Here is a 21,166-nt window from a genome sequence, read left to right as displayed (position 1 = left end):
AGAAAAATCAAGAATGATATTCTCTGTAAACTGACAGGGCATCTTCAAAAAAAAGGGCTCTTAAACGTTAGTTCCCCTTGTAGCCAACACACAGTTGAGTTCAGTCATTAAGACCTACCAGGAACGAAAGGAAAAGGCGAAACGAATAGGCGAAGAATTAACTGAACACCATCTCTTCTTTAGGCTACTTTCCCCCCGCTTCTTATCGGTCATTCTTTGAAGCGCTGATCATTGTATGCGAGGGAAGTCTCCATTTGTTGCTCTCTGAAGTCTCGAGACCCCATACTGAGTTTTACGACGTTACTTAAAACCCTGAAAAGTTTGTTGTGTCTCTTTTTATCTCAAAGTCTTAACTGAAGCCTCTTCTAGACAAAATGGGGTTTAATCTGTGCCAGTATTTGTAGTCCAGTAATTCACCTTGATAACCACCTTGTCCGTTCAAAATCTCAAAGTTACCAGTTATTATAATAGGCTTCACACATTTGAACAGAAAATATCAACACATTTTTAAAACTGCAAAAACAACATTTCAAAATATTTGTGCAACATTTTTATATCTAATATGACCATGTAATAAATGAGCACTATGAGAGAATTATTTTCTCACAAGAATATCATGCTGAAGAGTTTGACCTATCAACTTTTCTCCATCACGCGCCAGTCTGTCCAATCACAGAGCTCGTGGGTTTGAGGCTCTGTGCGCGCGCGTATATGGGGGTTTTATGTTCATTGTTCACCCCCTTCAGCAAAAGCTATTTAGTCAACAGCTGACCGCGACCACAGCAGCAGTCGAGTGAAGAATCGACACTAACAAGCAGATTTGACTGTGGAGACCGAAGAAAGATGATGTTGTGAACTTTTAAAGCTTCCTACGAGGATTATCCGTATTTACTGTTACAGCGCTGTTCAGTGGAAGTCTCGAAGAAAAAAAAAGACTCTTCATATATGGAAGAGAGTTACGTTACCAGATACTTTAAACAGCTGCTCTATATGTCTTATGTTTATACGTTGTCGTTATGAACATTAGTGTGTTTTGAGCACTGGAGACTCGTTGCATTATTATTTCCCAAACACTGAGGGAAAGTCCTGAAGATGATGAAGGGAGCGATGGCAGCACTTCAACTCTGTTTGTTTATTTTGGCCGTAAAGGTGAGTTATTCTGCACTATTTATGACTTGTAAACTCGTAACAGGTCGTTTCGTTTTTTATTTAATTTCTGGTGCATGGCTGTAAATAGTTTTCACTTCTCATATTTTCCGACGGTAGTGTCTTTCCAGTTACGTTACTTTTAATTAGGGGAGCCCGGGGAGGGTTGTAACACTGTTTGCTATAAGTTAAGATCTGTAACTCAATGTTTTTGTGCCATGTATCTAAAACTTGATTATGTATGCCCATATTTTTAAGCTACACATTAAACTAGTTTAGAAATCCACAACTTATCCCTAAACTGTGTCAATTAATGTAAAGTACAAAAAGTGCCTGTTGTTACAACCTCTACCGTTGAAACAAATCAAATGTAGGCTACTTGTTCAAACTACTTAAACACCCACCCTCATTTCATTGTAAACTTTTTAATTGAAACATAGAAATAAAATCTAATTTAAAATAAATTCTGAAACAAATAGGAATAAAAACTATTTTTAATCGGAGCTAACAACAATTAAAAACATATTGACTGAATATATGTCAGTGCAGTATATAGAAATACTTCGGAAAGTGTTACAGTTCATGTTATATATTACATTAAACGAGAACCTGATTCAGATGACACTTTATTTAGCATTCATTAACATTTTCACAACAAGTCAGGCATCCAATTTTACTTTCTTACATCAAACTAGCAAACTGCTGTTACAACTCCACTGCATTCCAACACTCCCCGTTCTCCCTGAACTAGCATGTTAGTCTGTCAGAGAATTGCAGGATTATATTATGCAGAATGTTTTTTTTATTTTTTTATGATTATCTTTGAATAAATTCGGTGTATTTCCTGTGACAAAAGCAAAGACAGGAAAGTAACGCCCTGGGACCTGCATAGCATATCTTTAATGTTTTTCTTTCAGACTTAGTGCAATATCCTGCAGTTGTTCTCAGTGTGTTTAAAATGTTGAATATTTACCATCCAAATGGAAAGTTTCCCAAATGATAAATTATGCTCAAATAAATACGCCCTGCAGATGTCAAAGCAGAGACAAATGGCCCTGTGATTTATACCCGTTTATCCGAACACCAAAATAAAAAGCTGCTTTTTCACTCTAAATTAAAACCGTTAATCACAAAACGCCTGATTCATTTGTTCTGACTGTTACAGACGTATGCAAAACCCAAACGATGAACGTTTTTGCTTGATGATTTTGCACCCTTTTCAGGTCAGTGGTAGTTAATGCATTAAATGCTTCTGGCCTGATCCAGATCCATGTCTCCTGGTGTGTTCAAACAGTCTCTGGGGGAGCCAGGGATAGCAGCAGACCCGACCCCCCCCCCCCCCCCCAATGTATGTTGGTTGATAGGCAACCACAGCTTAAGAACTGCAGGGGCCCGGGATATCCGGAGCATTGTAATTATCATAATTTTCTCTTGGTCTGTGGAGAGCGAGGGGGTATAAATCGCAGCTCAGTAATTTGACTTTCCATTTAGCCACATCACTTTACTTCTTTCGGTGGGGGCCAGAATTGCGGTTTCCTCTTGAACTCACAACCTCTTTTTTTTTTTTTCTTCTTCCCTCTCTCTTGTTCCCCTCTCGTTTTGATAGAGAAGTCTTTGGCGGCAAACTGACACTTTTGTTAATGATCTTGAAGTTATACAGGCCCGAGGCCGTGTTTAGCCTGTTGTGAAACAGATCTTCTGCTACTGTTGGCTGCAGGAGATAAGATAGCGGTCAGTCTCTAGCTCAGTCTCAGTGGATGTCTGTGGTTGTATGTTTGGCCGGTAGGAGTGAGGGGTCAATCCCTGTTGCCTTTAGGGGCTCATAGCTCCTTTCATGTTCTCATAATTCAGACTGCTCTTTCCAAACTCGCTCATGGCAGCACAGATGTGCTTATATATTATATTATATCATACACAGCATTGGACTTAAAGGCATAGTCAACCCAAAAACATATTACTTACCTCACCTTCATGTCATTCCAAATCAGTATGACTTTCTTTGTTCTGTAAAGAAGAAGATATTTTGAAAAATGTCTCTGTGGTTTTTGACCATACAATGAAAGTTAATGGGGAACGATGTTGTCTTTGACCCCACTGACTTTCATTGAATGAAAAAAAAAAAAAAAAAATTAAAAACATCTTCTTTTTGTGTCCCGCAGGTCATACAGGTTTGGAAGGACTATTAAATGATGATTGAATAACAAATTTTGGGTGGACTATCCCTTTACGAAAGTCCCCATCATTCAGTGTGTGGGGCATGTTTGACCTACATGATCAAGTGTGGCATCCATACTGACATTGTCTCTCAGTGAAGGGAACGAAATGTCTGGGTAGATCAAAGATGTTTTGTGTGAAGTCGCTTCATTCATATGCATTATCTCTCTGCATTATGTGGAATCAGCACTGACGTGTCTGTATTCATGCCCACCCCCGTCCCTCCTCAGAGCACTACATTCCTGCTTTGCCCAAATGTTTATAGGTGTAGGTGATATATCATTTGTCCCCACTTTGTACATTCTATTTAGCTAGACTTAGGTACAAATTATATGGTGAGATATTGTCATTGAGGATGTTAAGTTCCCCTCAGCTTACTTTGTTTGGTTAGTATTAAACACCACATTAGGAAAACTGTACATTCCAATGGTACTGCTCAGAAATCTCTCCGTCTCTTCCCATCTTTCCAAGAAATAATGTATTATAGGACCCCTCCCCCCAAAAGCTTTTCCAATTAGTTTTAATAATTCAAGTAATTCAAACCGTACCTGTCAAAAGTTTATTTAGGAAACTTTAAAAATATATATATGTATGTTTTTGAAAGAAGTCTCTTATGTTCACCAAGGCTGCATTTGTTTAATTAAAAATACAGTAAAAACATCAATAATGTTGTGAAATATTATTACAAATTAAAATAACTGTTTTCTTTTTGAATATATTTTAAAAGTAATTTAACATTACTGTATTTTTGAAGAAATAAATGCGGCCTTGGTGAGCATAAGAGATATCTTTTAAAAACATTCAAATTTTGTATGTTTCCCAACTTTGGACAGGTACTATACAAAAAACAACAACAACAACAACAAAAACAGTAATATTGTTCAATATTATGACAATTTAAAATAACTGTTTTCTATTTGAATGTATTTTAAAATGTAGTTTATTCCTTAGATGCAAAGTTTCAAAGAATCCTGAAAAAAATTGTACATAACTATTTTCAACATTGATAATAATAATAAACGTTTCTTGAGCAGGAAATCCGCATATTAGAATGATTTCTGAAGGATCATGTGACACTGAAGACTGGAGTGATGATGCTGACAAAATTTAGGTTTGCATCAGGATTAAAGTATATTTTAAAATATATTCAAATAGAAAATAGTTATTTTAAATTGTAATAATATTTCACAATATTACTGGGTGAGTTTTGTATTTTTATTTAAATAAAGGCAGACTTGGTGAGCATAAGAGACTTCTTTTAAAAAGAAAAAAAATCTTACCGTTCCCAAACTTTTGAACGACAGTGTATTAAAATGTCATTTATTTCTGTGATGGCATTGCTCCAGTCTTCAGTGTCACATGATCCTTCAGAAATCATCCTTATACGCTCTTTTGCTGCTCAAGAAACATTTCTGATTATTATCAATGTTGTGCTGCTTAATATTTTTGTGGTTCAAACTTTCATGAATAGAAAGATCAAAATGGCTGAATAAAAGTAATAATTTCTTTAAAAACAAAAATCTTACTGACCCAAAACTTTTGAATGGAATATATATTTTATTTACTTTATTTATTTGGATATATTACATCTTTATATATTACCATGGACATCGAGGAGGCATTTCCTTAATATTAAAATTCGTAGTTCAACAATATGGGCTTTTTTACAACATGGCACATTCTTAAACATTTAAATTCAGTCCCTTTCGATGTATTGTATATTTGGTTAATCGCTACTCAGCTTTACTTCTTTTTAAACAATGCAAAGATCCTGGTGTTTCAACAATAGGCAAGTGTGGCTGAAACGCAGAATAAAGGTGCTCTTTTTACTCACAAAGTGAAGTTGCCCTGTGGGCTGCTGTGTACAAATGTGTATTAGTGTTTGAATGAGATTATGAGCTTGTGCGCTCATTCAACAGGTTTACACACGCTCTCTTGTCCCAACAGAGATCAGAGAGAAGAAGAGCGAGACATCAGAGAGGCTGCGTGGGTTTTTGCTTTCCCTCTTTGGAGGAGCTTTATATGTTAGGCATCTGTTGGCTCTTGTCAGAACCCCAGGGGGCAGAGGGGGTGTGTGAGGGGTAATTTTCCTAAACATATGCATGTCTAAGATGCCGCAGAACTGACCTCCTCTATCACACCTGCAGGTCTGAGGGGAACATCAAAGTCTTTTCTCTTACCCAAACAGATCACACCCTCCCCTGAGGTCTCGAGCTGCACCGCTGTCCTCACTGCTGATGCCTCTGTTTGAACTGGGTGCAAATACACATAATGTTCCATTCCCATGAACAAGGAGTCTTTTTAAACATCCCCTAGTCACGCTCTACCCACCTCATTCTTAATAACGTATTTTATAGTTGTTCGAAAGGGTGTGTTGATACACTCAGTCACTATTTATCCTCAAATTGGAGTGGTAAAGTCACACAGATTCCTTAAAGGATTAGTTCACTTAAGAATTAAAATTTCCTGATAATTTACTCACCCCACATTATCCAAGATGTTCATGTCTTTCTTTCTTCAGTTGAAAAGAAATGAATGTTTTTGAGGAAAACATTCCAGGATTTTTCTCCATATAGTGGACTTTAATGGTTATCAATGGGTTGAAGGTCCAAATTGCAGTTTCAATGCAGCTTTAAAGGGCTCTACTACACGTCCCAGGCGAGGAGTAAGGGTCTTATCTAGGCAAACGGTCAGTCGTTGATAACCGTTGAAGTCCACTATGTGGAGAAAAATCCTGGAATGTTTCCCTTAAAAACCTTAATTTATTTTCGACTGAAGAAAGACAGACATGAACATCTTGGATGACGTGGGGGCGAGTAAATTATCACGAAATTTTAATTCTGAAGTGAATTAATCTTAAACTCACTTCTGGCTCTCACAGGAAACCCTGTGCAATTTAAATGCCTAGACTTCCTTTTTGGATATATTTAGTTCACCGTCAGCTCACTATGTTTGGTGAGAATTAAAAATCATATTAGGAAACTGAATTTTGTATAATTTTTATAGGGCATCCCTCTTACCATTCTTTTTTTTTGTTCTTTTTTTTTTTTGAAAGTCTCTAATGCTCACCAATGCTGTATTTATTTGATAAAAAATACAGAAAATTAGTAATATTGTGAAATATTATTATTACTGTTCTAATATCTATAATGCAAAATCACAGGGAAGTGTGTGTGTGTGTGTGTGTTAGAAAACATAGCGTCCCTTTCACATATGCCAGTGTCAGTCTCTTAATGAATATGTACTCCACCAGGCTTCTATTGTTTAGAACTTTATAATCTACTTTACCTATAATCTTTATAATCACCATTTATATTGTTTTTACAGTTTGTATTTATTCCGCACATCCTTTGAACATAATTGTCTGGCTGAAGATCAGTATATCTTCTTATTTCTGCTCTGGTGACCTCATCAGAAGAGAGACTGAGAGAGAAAAATGACACTGTCATTCTGTGTCCTAGGATTGTCTTTTATGTCACTGAGAGCAAAATAATGCTACAAATTTCCATTTAATTATTATCACTAATTTGAATTTGACATGTGCTTGTGTGTTTTGCAGGTGGCTTTTGGCCAGGCCTGTATCAGTGAGCAATTCACAAAAACAGGCGAATGTTGCAGCATGTGTCCTGCGGGCTCTGGCTTGGCAACCAACTGCGGCCAGGAAGACACCAAGTGTAAGCCGTGTAAAGATGGTGAGTGTTATTAAAACAAACTTTGAATAAATGCCTAAATGTGAGTATTGTTGTTTTTTTGCAAATATTTACATTCATATTCTTGATAAAAATCTCTTTAAATCTCTCCCAGGCGTGTCTTTCTCAGACTCTGAGAGTCTTTCAGCCTGTCGACTGTGCGCCCGCTGCCCTTTCGGCATTCCTGAACTGGCCCGCTGCACGCCCACTCAGGAGACCCAGTGTGACTGTGGTGAGGGTTTCTTCCTGTGGCGAGATGGTAACAGCACAAGCTCGCTGTGCGCAGCCTGCAGCATGTGTGGGTATGGAAGTGGAGTGGCTCGGGAATGTGGTCCGCTGGGAAATACCGTATGTGAGCGGTGTAAACCAGGGACTTACTCAAGGGAGAGGAGCGACAGGAAACCCTGCGTGCCCTGTTCGCAATGTAGTGACGAAGAAGTGGAGATCAGATCCTGCCAGCCGGATTCTGACACCGTCTGTATGGGTGAGTGTTATGTTCATTAAATTCTAGTGCGCATTTATGTAAATGATCTTGGGTGTATGTATTGTGATTATTAAATCGCAAAGGATGTGATTTAATTAAATAAATATATGCACTCTACGTGTCTTTAATACTCTATTCTTTATTTTACAATGAAATAAAACAAGAAATTTTACTATTGTAATGTTTAATATTTTTATTTAAACTATTTTTGTTAATAAACTATTTTATTGTCATATTTATATTAGGGGTGCACCGATCCGATATTAGGATCGGATATCGGCCGCGATACTGACAAAATAGCTGGATCGGGGATCGGAAAAAATAACAGATCCACGGGCCGATCCAGGTTTTTTTTTTTTTTTTTTTTTTTTTTTTTTGTCGTCGCAGCAGAACCTACGTCATTCGTTAGCTTCACGTGTGTCGCATGCTAGAAGCAACATGGAGCGAGCCAGAGGCCGTTTCTCAATACCAAGTACGCAAACTTCGGACTTGCGTCCTTGGTAGTTCGGACTTGACAAGTTTGACTCAGGAGAACGAACTCCCGAGGACGAGAGGCGGCAAGTCCGGTTATTCTGCAAATGGAACAGCAGCGTTCTTGATCGCGTCACTCAGCTCGCTCTGGCTACTCCGGTCATCTCTTTATGTATGTATTAGCCAACAATAAAACGAAATATGTTATAAAACACCACTCTGCCTCTTTTCATTTAAAAAATCTTAAACATATTAATGGCCACATAAATGTGGTTCAGGCAAACGCGTACATTGATCATCTTTACTGCATATATTTATAACAACACGAAATATAAAACAACCCTGCTTCTTTTTGTTTTCATTTTTTAAAATATGAAACATATTGATCATTAAAACTGACATTTAAATTTGCCATTGCTGATTAAGTGAGCATTCACAGGTCATGTTTGTGATGGTGGTGTGACACTGCACTACATGTTCAATGTTTGGTTATTATTATGTGTGATCAAGTTGTTGTTGTTGTTCGACCAACTTTTTATTTGTTTATTCTCAGGTTCAGCTGCTATGTTGCATTTTAAATTCCTGTTTGCAGGACTTTGCACTTTATATTTTTTACATGTTTACAATGTTTGGTTACTGTTTGATTACTATTGTATGTTCAACCAATGCACTGTTTTGTTTCTTGTGGCTACATTTTATTTATTTTAATTTAAGAGTTTGATTACATTATATTTTAGATTTGAATGCACAATTGTTTTTTAAATAGGCCTAAATAAGAATTCAACATTACATACATCTTTTATTTTGTCTTAGTTATGTTTAGTTAGTAAAGTCTGGTGCCTTTAGTCTCTTCAAGGAAGGTATAAGGTGGAAGGTATACAGTTTATTATTAATTCAACAATAGTATCGGATCGGTATCGGGTATCGACAGATACACAAATCCCAGGCATCGGTATCGGTATCGGGACTGAAAAAGTCGGATCGGTGCACCCCTAATTTATATATGATCATAACATGTTTGGCCAAGTTGTGCAGCGCTACAAACAAGCTCAGCAAACCTGGAGTTTTTTTGTTTTATTTAATAAAAAAAATTGTTGCAATTTCAGAAAAATTTCAATTTGACTTTTTTTGTTGTTTTTTTATCGTGCAGCACAACAGTGTGATTCAACCGTCCTGATATCACAATGAAGACAAAAGCCTAATTAAAAGGATGAAAAAATAACCCTAAGTAATTTTCCGTTTAGATTTGATTATTTCTTAGGGAAAAAACTGTAAAACCGTTGTATTAAAATATTATAAATATATATAAATATTTTTTTCTGTCAACTGAAAGTCATGTCATGTGATAATAAATTATATATAAATATACAGTACAGGCCAAAAGTTTGGAAACATTACTATTTTTAATGTTTTTGAAAGAAGTTTCTTCTGCTCATCAAGCCTGCATTTATTTGATCAAAAATACAGATTTTTTTTTTAATATTGTGATATATTATTACAATTTAAAATAATTGGTTTTCAATTTATTATACTTTAAATTATCATTTATTTCTGTGATGCAAAGCTGAATTTTCAGGATCATTACTCCATTCTATTAGCCTGGAAATCCAGACCTAAATCTAAAAGATTAATGTTCTGGTGTCGATCAATGAAAATCGGCCAGCTCGAGGGGCGGCACCAAGCATGCATTTGAAAATCTCACAGCACGCAATTGGATAACACAACGACCAATCACAACAATAAACCCCATACGCTTAGCTACCAGCGGAGCTAACTGGTAGATTAGACTCTTCCGGTCGGCAAAACAGCAAAAACACCCTACTTGCAAAGGAACGATTCGAGCGGCGTCTTCTGTTCCTCTTTTGGGAAAAAGCCAAGTCTAACTCATTCATTGTAGCGGCCAAAGCCGTTTCAAACAACTGGTCCATAGCCATAGCCATCTTGCAATGTTTACTGATGACTTCGGCGTCACAGCGCTGTCGTCATCTGTTTAGCTCAACTCTCGCCCGCCTATATCAGATAACCTGATGTGATTGGTGCAGCTCGGATAGAGGGGCATATTTAATGAGCTCCATTGCTCGACACCAGAGTAACTCACTGAGCAAATTCAACTTGTGCTCTCGCGAGAACTCTGGTTTACCAGGGTACCATTCTATCACATGACCCTTTTTAAAAATATGATGATTCATTATCAAAGTTGGAAACAGTTCTGCTGCTTAATATTTTTTCATAACCTGTGATACTTTTTTAGGATACTTTGATGAATAAAAAGTTTAAAAAAAGAAAAGGAAAAAAAGAAGCAGCAAATGTTTTAAAAATAGAAATCTTTTGTAACAACAATATACACTACTGGTCAGTAATTTTTTTTCTTTCTTTTTCTGAAATAAATCAATACTTTTATTCAGCGAGGATGTGTTAAATTGATAAAAAGTGATAGTAAAGATTTATATTATTAAAAATTTTTTTTTTATTTTGAATGCAGTTCTTTTTAACCTTTTTTTCATCAAATATATGAGGCAGCAGAACTGTTTCCAACACTCATAATAAATCAGAATATTAGAATGATTTCTAAAGGATCATGTGATAGACTGGAGTAATGATGCTGAAAATTCAGCTTTGCATCACATAAATAAATGATAATTTAAAGTATAATAAATTGAAAACCAATTATTTTAAATTGTAATAATATATCACAATATTAAAAAAAAAATCTGTATTTTTGATCAAATAAATGCAGGCTTGATGAGCAGAAGAAACTTCTTTCAAAAACATTAAAAATAGTAATGTTTCCAAACTTTTGGCCTGTACTGTATATATAATATATAATAAAATCTAAACTAACCTTGTCATGTTATAAAAAGGTAAAATAATTTAAAAAAATTGCTAATATGATATTGTCTGTAGGGGCCGTCTCTATGAATATATATATATATATTGCCCTACATACAATATCATATTAGCATTTTTTTTATTAATTTTTTTACCTTTTTATAACATGACAAGGTTAGTTTAGATTTTATTATACATACTGTATATAATACATGTATTACAATATGGTATTAATATATATATATATGCATGTATGTATGTATGTATGTATGTATGTATTACTAAATGGTATTAACGCCTTATAACAATGATATTTATTAATAAAGAATTAACGATATTTGTAAAATATACAGATTAGTTTGAAAAAAAAAGATATTGTTTAACGTGTGCACTCCCATGTATTCACGGTATAAGGAAAAATATAACTTTTGTACTCATTACATTTATTAAATTTTTTGTCAGAAATGGAATAAATGTTTTTTAAAACCATGTGAAACCAACATGGATATAAAGCATGAGTACATTTCTAAGAACTTGACACGTGCTGTTTAAACTAGATTTTTAAAAGAAGTTTCCTTTTCCTGGATCTTGGACCTTTTATTTGTCTTTGATTTGACGCACCTGTTAGTAAATATGATTGTCAATCCCAAACACTGACTGTGTGAACGTAACCCGATATGCATGTGTGTCTTGGATGAAGTTTGTGCCAAGCTATATATAAAAACATTTATGCATGTGTGTGTGAGTGTGTGTGGTTAGATTGTTAACATGTGGCAGACACCTGTGTTCAGTCAGAGAGAAGCTTTTGGGAAAATGTAGCTCTCACTTTGACTTCAGATGTTCTGCTCATTCTTCAATGAGTTTAGCAACAATCCAGTCATGATCAGATTAAGAAGATAAACACGTCACATAGATTTTGTTTGATCAAATATTAAATTGTTTGGCTTTATTTTTTATAAACTGTCATTTAAAAAGCGGCATGTCCTCATTGGATTGCGTGTTAAACTGTGGCCTGAGGTGAGTTAAATCGGTTTGGAGGTTAACCAGCTGGCTAGTGGGTCGCATCCCACGTTGCCCTCTGTTCTCTGCAGGGTGGAGTGACCAGTTAGATCACTTGACCTGCCGAGGTCAGGGCAGCCACACCGAGTGTTTGATCCGCACAGGCAGCCTGTGGGGTGTGTGTGAGAGTGTGAGTGGACAAAAGAATGCATGCATCTGTGTGATAGTGTGTGTGGGGTGGCCTCGCCTGTACAATCTATTTCAGGATGGAGGGCGGGAGGCATGAATCCTCCTGACCATTCCACACTTTCCAACATTTCGATCTGGTATTTAGTCTGTCAGCTGTGCCTGTGCACACTGATGATGTGTTAATCACTCACAGCAGATGTGTGTCAGATGTGGGTTTCATATGTAGGCTAAAATGAGCATCTGCTTTTTTTTTGCAATCTAGGTGTTTGAATGCTCTAGGCTAGGGTGTACTTGAGTGTGCTTCAAACGTCTAACTATTGTGAGTCTAATGAGTTTCACTTGATTTATGAAGACCGCACAACTACTCATTTAGTTCTCATTTAACTACCAGAGGAGTATATATGCATTCATTTTACAGATTATATCTATTTAGTTTATATATGTGTGTGTGAGATATATATATATCACACAATACTGTTTAAAAGTTTTGGGTCTTTAAGGTTTTTTGAAAAAAAGTCTCTTATGTTCATCAAGGCTATATTCTTTTTTATATATGTAATAGTAAAATAGTGAAATATTAGCTATTACAATTTAAAATAATATTTATTTTAAATATATTTTAAAATGTTATTTATTAATGTAATGGCGGAATTTTTTAACATCATCCTTCAGAAATCATTATAATATGCTGATTTGCAGCTCAAGAAACATTTCTTATTATTAATGTTGAAAACAGTTGTGCTGCTTAATATTTGTTTGGAAACCGTTTTTCCAGATTTTATAAGTTCATAATAACAGCATTTATTTGAAATGGAAATCTTTTGTAAGATTATAAATGTCTTTACAATAATAATAATAAAAAATCAATTTAATGCATCCCTTTAGTATAAAAGTGTTAATTGGCTTTTTTTCTTGTTTGAACAGTAGTATATATATATAAAGTTACTGGTATTTCATTATCTCGTTTGAATATATAAAGGCAGTTCAAAATGACTTATTCTGTTAAATCTCTTTTTCCAGTGAAAGACCTCAGCATCCTGTCCCGGCCATCTGGTTCTGATGTATCGCGGGAATTCCCCCGATGGCCGACTCTGAGTGATGAAACCGAGAACAGGAGCAGCCCAGCACCAGGGTCCGGATCCCCTCAACTTACACCACAGGATCAAGGGGGCAACAACAACAACAACATCCTGGTCTACGTGTCTGTACTGGCTGCAGTGGTGCTCGGCCTCCTGCTCTACGTTGCCTACAAATGGTGAGGTCGTACAGCGGTTTCAAGAAGAAAAACTATGCTTTATGAGATGATTTACTCAAAAATGTATTCTACTTGTATATGTAAGACATAGAATACCATAATGTGTCTTTTGAGTGAAATATTATTCTTGTTGGTTTTTACTGTATATAATAAGTGTGTGATTTGGGGTGTGTGTTCAGCTGGAAGTCATGTCAGCAGAAGCAGGCTCTGGTGAAAGCACGGGTTGGCGAGTTGAATAATGCCGGGGAAGGAGAGAAATTACACAGCGACAGTGGCGTGTTCCTGGACTGTCAAAGCCTTCAGGAAAGCCAGCCCAGCAAAGGTATAAGAGAACCACTTAAACACAGATACATTGTCTAGGGCTGAGAATCCATTCATTTGACTTGATTCTATAAATCAAGACCGCAAACTCAAAACTTCATTCTGTCCATTTGTTGTTTTGAGAGTCATTTGTAATATTCATTCATTTATTTCAACTGTTCATTAAAATAACTTGCTTAGTGATTTGTTCTATTTAATCATTTCTTTATTAAAAGAACCAACTTTTAAGATTTAAAACCAACTAATAATTTATTTTTGGGAATCATCAGACTACAATGGTTTTGCCGTATGTTTTTTTAATTTCTTAATTTTTATTCTCCAAAAATAACCAGTTCATTAGACTCATTCATTTTAGGAATCCAGCTACATTGGTTGCACAATTTTGTTTTTGATTCATTAAAAATAATTGTTTCAAAAGAGTAATTTGTTGTATAATTCGACTACACTGGTTGTGTTAAATGTTTGTTTTTGCTTGTACTTGGATGTATTGTCATTCTTAGGCCCTGTTTACAGCTGGTATTAAAATGTGTTTTGGTCGATCGGATCACAAGTAGACAAGGGAGACACATTCCCGTTTACACCTGAATGAATGAATGAATGAATGAGGCACTTATTTAGCGCTTTCATATGTACTACTGTACACCCATAGCGCTTTACAATCATATCAGGGGATCTCTCCTCAACCACCACCAGTGTGTAGCATCCACTTGGATGATGCGACGGCAGTCACAGTACAACGGCGCCAGTGCGCTCACCAGAGAGAGTGAGAGAGAGTGATAGAGCCAATTCAATGTAAGGGGATTATTAGGAGGCCATGATTGTTAAGGACCAATGGGTGGAATGTGGCCAGGACACCGGGGGTATACCCCTACTCTTTATGAGTGCGCACGGAGACGACTGAAAAACACACAGAGAGCAGCAGCTTTCGTTTCTGCTCTGATAGCCGCAAGACTACATGGAACGCTGTGATTGCGTGTTAGAAATCAGGAATGGTGAGAGAACATTGTGCTTAGTGCATTTTTCATCTTCAAACAAAACTTGGGTCTCCAGCCAACAAAGTTTAAATCCCCTCCGGCTAGCGTGCTTCCCATAAAGGTCAGTAAGTCATCCGATTAAGTCATTCGATCAACCAAAACGCATCTTAATACCAGGTGTAAACAGGGCTTTAGTAAGTTGCTACTGTAAGTTGCTTTTACTAAAAGTGTCTGCTAAATGGCTGATTAGTAATTATCTGATCGCTTTCTCATACTCTCGGCAGGCAGCAAACGGGACAGCAAACAGGACACGCGGCTTTATGTGAACCTGCCTCCCCACAGGCAGGAGGAAGTAGAGGGGCTTCTCGCAGAGGGGGGCAGTCGGAGCTGGAGGCAGCTGGCCGCCACGCTAGGTTACGAACAGGACCGTGTGGACGTCTTTGGACGAGGCCAGGACCCCATCCACACCCTCTTAACTGATTGGGCCCAACAGGAAGGGTCCACGTTGGGCCTGCTCTGCTCCGCTCTGGCACGCATCGAGCGGCCGGACATCATCACCGCCCTCGCCGCCACCTCTCAAGGAGTGTCAGTCGTCTGAATACTTGAATATGTTCCTTACGCCTTCGTGAAAGTGAAAGAGACACTAAAATAATAGAGGAAGAGCATCAACCGACTCATTTTCGAAGGCGAATGTCTTGCAGCGTGCACTAAGACTTTGAAGAGCAGGATTGGAAATAATAAGGGGTGTTATTAAACATAGCGTTTCACTTATGAATTTTGTTTCAACAGCCTGAGATGTTCCGCCACCTCAGAACATTTTCTGCTCAAGACAGATGTTTCCTCCAGGATTCATGGGCAGTATAAGCTTAATAAGATTCTCATTGTACTGTCAAAACAAACTCTGTTTTCTCCGAGACACATTCATGCTGAACATTTTCATTGTCAGTGTTTTGGGTGGTTTTGGTTTCAGCTGTGGTTGGTATCAAAGAACACGGACATTTCGTGAACATTTCTGCGGCCTCATGAATGACAGTTTTCCATTTTTGTGGAATGGGTATCATAGTGCCAGAGAAAGCATCATGCATGCGATTCAATCGTGCTTTTGTATTTATATTTCAGTGCTTCTGTCATTCGAACATTGATCAACACCGAAGTATTCAGCTTTTATACTGTTGTTTGTCAAAGGCAATGTTATACTGTAAGGTGTTTTATCATTTCCAAAGAGGAAAACCACTAAATGGGCTGCACAAGGGAGTTGTATATTCGGAAATATATAGATGTACAGTCGAGTTGCCCTAGCGAATGATCCTCTTTGATAAAGACAAAAGATGTGTCTCATTCACAATAGTGCTTGGTTTGCACTTTAATCAACAATGCAACCTAAAAGCAAAGTTATGTTTTGTGTTTTATGTAAGAGAAAAACTCTCTGGTGCCTTTACTTTGAACGCTCAGGTTTGTGCTTTGCTGGTCTTCTCTACCATGTATGTATTTTAGGTTCATTTCTGTATGTTAGTGCTGAGTTCTGGGTGAGACTTGATGGTTTCCGTGCTGAGAGGCTTTTCATATTAATAACATCCACGTTATGTATCTATCACTTATGTTTGTCCTTTTTTAATAATGAAATATTGATGTTTAGAGGTATCTTTGTATTTTTAAAGAAAATAAATAATGCATTGTGTGAGCAAAGAAGTAGTATTTTATTACACTAATGATGTATAATGGTGCAGTGTTACATTGAAAACAAGATTTGAACCTGGAATTATAGAAAATATCTTTTTCTGCACCATTAACCCTAACAGTCAAATCTGGAGCCGCTGGGTCTGATTATTCTCTTGTTGGTTTAATCATAATAATACACACATCTCTTTGCCCTTCCTGTACATTTAAGCGACATGCTCTGAATAATAGTGTTTCACTTTAAAACCATAGCAGAAAGTGAAGCTGTTTTTTTGGGGTTTTTTTTAGCTAATTGCTCAAATTGGCCAGAGAGAGCTGCATGTAATGTAAATCTTTTGAGAGCCAAAAAAATGTGTTGTGTTAATGCCAACTCGACACCCAACCAACAGCAGTTTCTTGGCAGTCAGAATTTCTGATGTAATGACAAGCGTTCACAATAGAGTGCTTTGTTTACATAATACGCGTTCTTGCCTGTACATCTTCCTGTGATTTATGACAACAGTCAGGATTGTAAGAATGATTTAAGCAGTGGGAAGTCAAGTCACCGACCGAACAATCATACAGATTGTTTCAAAGCAGCTTCACAGTGATAATAGAAAATTAGAAGAAGCTCTAGAAGAAAGTCATGGTCCAATAATTGGTTAATTCCCATTGTAAAAATTATCATTTTTACAATCATTTTGATAATGTTTTCATCTGTACAGAGGGAAAGGGAAGGGGAGGAGGCCTTCGCAGGGGATAGTGTAGTTGACACTCTGCTGACACTTCATGGCTGCGTTGTGGTCGTGTCTAGACACAGGTCCTTCATCAGATCTGGATATGGCCCGGATACGGCTGACTAGGGTAAACCTTGGGATAAACAGAGAGACTAATATTAGCGTAGATGCCTTTCTACTTATGATGTAACAAGTACATCAGGTGTTATGGAAAGTGTTCCCCGTTCCAGCTGATCTAGTTTATGTAGCCTAACAATAATTTTACATGATTTGAATTAGAAATTGAAAATGTGTTATGTGTATTCCAGGATAAATATTCCAGTGTGTCTGCTTCCCGAACAATGCTAGGAAGACTGTTCCAGAGTTTAGGTGCTATATGGGAAAAGGATCTACCGCCAGCAGTTGATTTTGATATTCTAAGTATTATCAACTGGCCAGAATTTTGAGTAATTAGCAAAGATTTAAAAATGTATACAATGTTTAATAGGGAGCCAATGCAGTGTTGACAGAACCGGGCTAGAACTAGTAAGAACCAGTAAGAGCTGCTGCGTTTTGGAGCAGCTGGAATTATTATTTTTTTTAAGCATACAGGGCAACCAGCCAGTAGAGCATTACAATAATCTAGCCTTTAGGTCATGAACACATGAACTAACTGTTCAGCATTTGTCATTGAGAGCATATGTCGTAGTTTAGATATATTTTTAAAATGGAAGAATGTGGTTTTACGGATGCTATAAAACGTGGCTTTCAAATGAAAGATTGGTATCAAAGAGCACACCCAGGTTCCTAACCGACGACGCAGATTTGACAGAACATCCATCAAGTGTTGGACAGTATGCTGGGTTATTAAGTGCCGAGGTTTTTGGTCCAATAATTAGAATCTCTTCTTTTTTTTCTTTTTTTTTTTTAAATTAAGTAGAAGGGAAATTAGTAGTTGTCCAATTTTTTATAACAGCTATACATTCGGTTAATTTTGTGAATTGGCAAGTTTCATCGGGGCGCAAAGAAATGTAGAGCTGAGTATCATCAGCATAACAGTGAAAACTAATGCCATGCTTCCTAATGATATTTCCCAAGGGTAGCATGTACAGAGTGAAAAGCAACAGTCCTAGTACTGAGCCTTGTGGTACTCCTTACTGAACTTGTGATCGATATGAACTATGGATTGGGAGTCAATGGGGCCCATTAACTGTTTAGTTACAAACATTCTTCAAAATATCTTCTTTTGTGTTCCGCAGAAGAAAGAAATTCATACAGGTTTGGAACAACTTCAGGAACAATTTTCATTTTTGGGTGAACTCTCCCTTTAAGGAAACAACTGCATGAAGGAAGCCCCCACAGAAGTGAATTTGCCAACAGACAAGGTTGATGGGAATCTTTTTTTTAAAGAAATGATTCCATTTTATAAAAAAATAAACAAATTTCAACCCTATGAGTTTGGCGGTAACAAACTCTGGGGCACGTTAGAGTTACTTTTACAAGTGTTATTCAGGTAAGCTGCGGAAAACAAACTTTATCTTTTTTAACTTTAACTTGAAAGACTCCGAATGAAACGTGTTAATGATTTCTGTGATGATCTGTTAAGTGAGAGCAGGGACTTGGGCGGCTCTGCATGCCGTCACGTACTCCAGACGGAGCTGCTTAACTGCGGTCTGGAGCAGCCCCGGAATGCCCTGGCCCTGGAGCTCTGCTCTGCACAGAGAAGGGCTGGGCTGAGGGGAGGGGAAAACCAGCTCTGCACAGATGGTTAAGGCACTGTGTAGGCAGAGTCTCTGAGCCCTGGAAGAGCCTATTATGAAAGCAGTGCACCACTTTGATTCTCTGATTTAATAGAGCCAGATCTGTGCTGTGGTGGCAGTCTCTGTCTTTGAAAACAGGGAGTTTAAATGTGTATAAAGTCAACATGAAACCAAAAATATAGTATTTACTTTAATTTACTACTTTGTTATTATTGTACATCAGGGTGCATGCATTTTTTTAAAGAAAAATAAAATCTCAAAAAATCTTTTATAATTTGTCATAATCTTTCATTAAATGCTATTAAATTGCCTCGTCTCTGAAATTACATTCCTTTTTGGTTAAAAGAACCAACTTTTTGATGCCAAGGACCACCAAATATGATAATCCCCTTGTTAGACACGACTTCCTAAAATATAAAGGCAACTATTTATTTCCATGTGCTGTAATATACAGCTCTGGAAAAATAAAATAAGAGACCAATGCTGCAAAATTAGCACTGGATTTTCTGGATTTGCTATTTATATGTATGTGTTTTAGTAAAATTAATATTTTCGGTTTATTCTATAAACTACTGACAACTTAATTTTCTCATAAAGTCATTTAGAGCATTTATTTTCAGAAAATGATGAGGGGTCAGACAAAAAAAAAAAAGATGCCATGTTTTCAGACCTCGATGGAGTGTGTAGGTTTTCATTTCTTAAACAACCATGTAGGAAGACACATCATGGCCATATTCCAGGATGACAATGTTAAGATCCACCAGGCTCAAATTGAAAGAATAGTTAGGAGGGAACATGAAGAATAATTTTCACACATGAATTGGCACCTCTGAGTCCAGACCTTAAATTAATTGAGAGTCTTTGGGATGTGCTGGAATAGACTTTACAGAGTGCTTGACTCTTGCATTGTCATTACAAGATCTTGACCAAAAATGTATGCACATCTTGATAGGAATAACATTTATTTCCATCAAGAGGTTCACGTCATATCAAGGGGGAATCACAATATGAAATAAATGTTTTTCTCCAAAACACGTTGGCCACAATTATTCATACCCTTTTATTCAATACTTTTTGCAATCTCTTTTTGCCAAGATAACAGCTCTGAGTTTTCTCCTATAATGGCTGATGAGTTTGGAGAACACCTGACAAGAGATCAGAGACCATTCCTCCATACAGAATCTCTCCAGATCCTTCAGATTCCCAGATCCATGTTTGTGCTTCTTCTCTTCAGTTCACTCCACTCATCAGGTCAGGGAACTGGGACGGTCATGGCAGAAGCTTCATGTTGTGCCCCGTAACACATTTTTGTGTTGATTTTGATGTTTGTTTTGGATCGTTGTCCTGATGGAAGATCCAACCACGGCCTATTATAAGATTTCTAGCAGAAGCCGCCAGGTTTTTTTTTTTTTTATCTGTTGATATTTGATCCACGATTGAATCCACGATGCCATGTATCTGAACAAGATGTCCAGGACCTTCAGCAGAAAAATATGCCCACAACATTAAAGATCCAACGGTATATTAATTTAGCCTTTCGCCGAGCCCCGCCCCCCATAGTTACTGTTGCTACGTCCGACAAACAAATGGTCAAACACGACCAGCGCGACAGATTGCCATGACGGGAAGAGGTTTACCCGTGCGTGTCAGTGACCTTTTTTGGAGCAATACCTCCGCGATATCCTTCAGATCGAGGCAAAGGTGGTTACAGTATGCAGTGGAGGGATATATTCAAAATATAAAAATACGCAATGAAGGAGACACGACTACTGTCGAGGCTAACGTTAATGCTTACCGGTCTCAAACGAAATCTGAGTTCTCTTTCATATGTTATGGTCTATTATTGTTTATTGCGAGTAGCTATTTTGTTAAAATACAAGGGTATGTTAGCTAGCTAAACCTAGATGTGCGTCAAAGCCATTCAAAGCTAACTAACATTTCTCTGTTGTTTTGAGAATAGCCGTTTTGAGAATCAGAATCAGAATGTTTTATTTCCATTGTTGATGAACAGAATTCACAAATTGGTTTTGCTTAAAAGGTGCATAACAGATAATATAATAAAATGAAATAGATAAAACAAAATATAAGGCATTCAGATATCCATTTTATTTTATTATATTATCTGTTATGCACCTTTAACTAAGCCAAAGCTATTTCCTAGTTTTGAATTATGTTCAACTCACGGTCACGTTGTGTTTTCGGCTTTGGGAATGGAAAGAACACAACTCCTCCAGACAATCTCTCGGGGTATCTAGTGTCCGATTTACAAACGCCGTGGGCGCACCGCTTCACCATCTTGCTTGGAGTCAATGTTTGTCGGACCTGCTCACATAGTAACGGTTGCTATGATGTGTGATTGGACAATGGCCGTTTTGGGGGAGGGGCCGGCGAGAGGTCAATTGTACACATGGGGTAATTTTTATCCTTGTGTGCACCAAACCTTCTTATACTGTCTGTGCACCA

The 21,166-nt window shown here is 37.2% G+C and overlaps 1 protein-coding gene across 1 annotated transcript; it reads left to right on the top strand.

Moving 5' to 3' along the window:
• Positions 1-703: 703 nt before the first annotated feature.
• On the top strand, positions 704-16,338 carry nradd (neurotrophin receptor associated death domain). The gene is made up of 6 exons (XM_082148995.1): positions 704-1,149; positions 6,920-7,052; positions 7,165-7,533; positions 13,042-13,276; positions 13,456-13,598; positions 14,856-16,338. The coding sequence occupies exons 1-6, from the start codon at positions 1,093-1,095 to the stop codon at positions 15,167-15,169; spliced, it is 1,251 nt and encodes a 416-aa protein (XP_082005121.1). The 5' UTR covers positions 704-1,092; the 3' UTR covers positions 15,170-16,338.
• Positions 16,339-21,166: the final 4,828 nt, after the last annotated feature.

This window comes from Leuciscus leuciscus (assembly GCF_965113295.1).
Source record: "Leuciscus leuciscus genome assembly, chromosome: 20".
Classification (NCBI taxonomy): Eukaryota; Metazoa; Chordata; class Actinopteri; order Cypriniformes; family Leuciscidae; genus Leuciscus; species Leuciscus leuciscus.
The sequence above is the reverse complement of the archived record's forward strand: the minus strand, read 5'-3'. Positions and strand labels throughout refer to the sequence as shown.

Excerpts from the sequence above, each read along its gene's own strand:
- nradd (XM_082148995.1), top strand. The coding sequence starts at position 1,093 with ATGATGAAGGGAGCGATGGCAGCACTTCAACTCTGTTTGTTTATTTTG. Across the intron at positions 7,053-7,164 it reads GTGTAAGCCGTGTAAAGATG|GCGTGTCTTTCTCAGACTCT; the intron begins GTGAGTGTTATT and ends AATCTCTCCCAG. Across the intron at positions 13,277-13,455 it reads CTCTACGTTGCCTACAAATG|CTGGAAGTCATGTCAGCAGA; the intron begins GTGAGGTCGTAC and ends GTGTGTGTTCAG.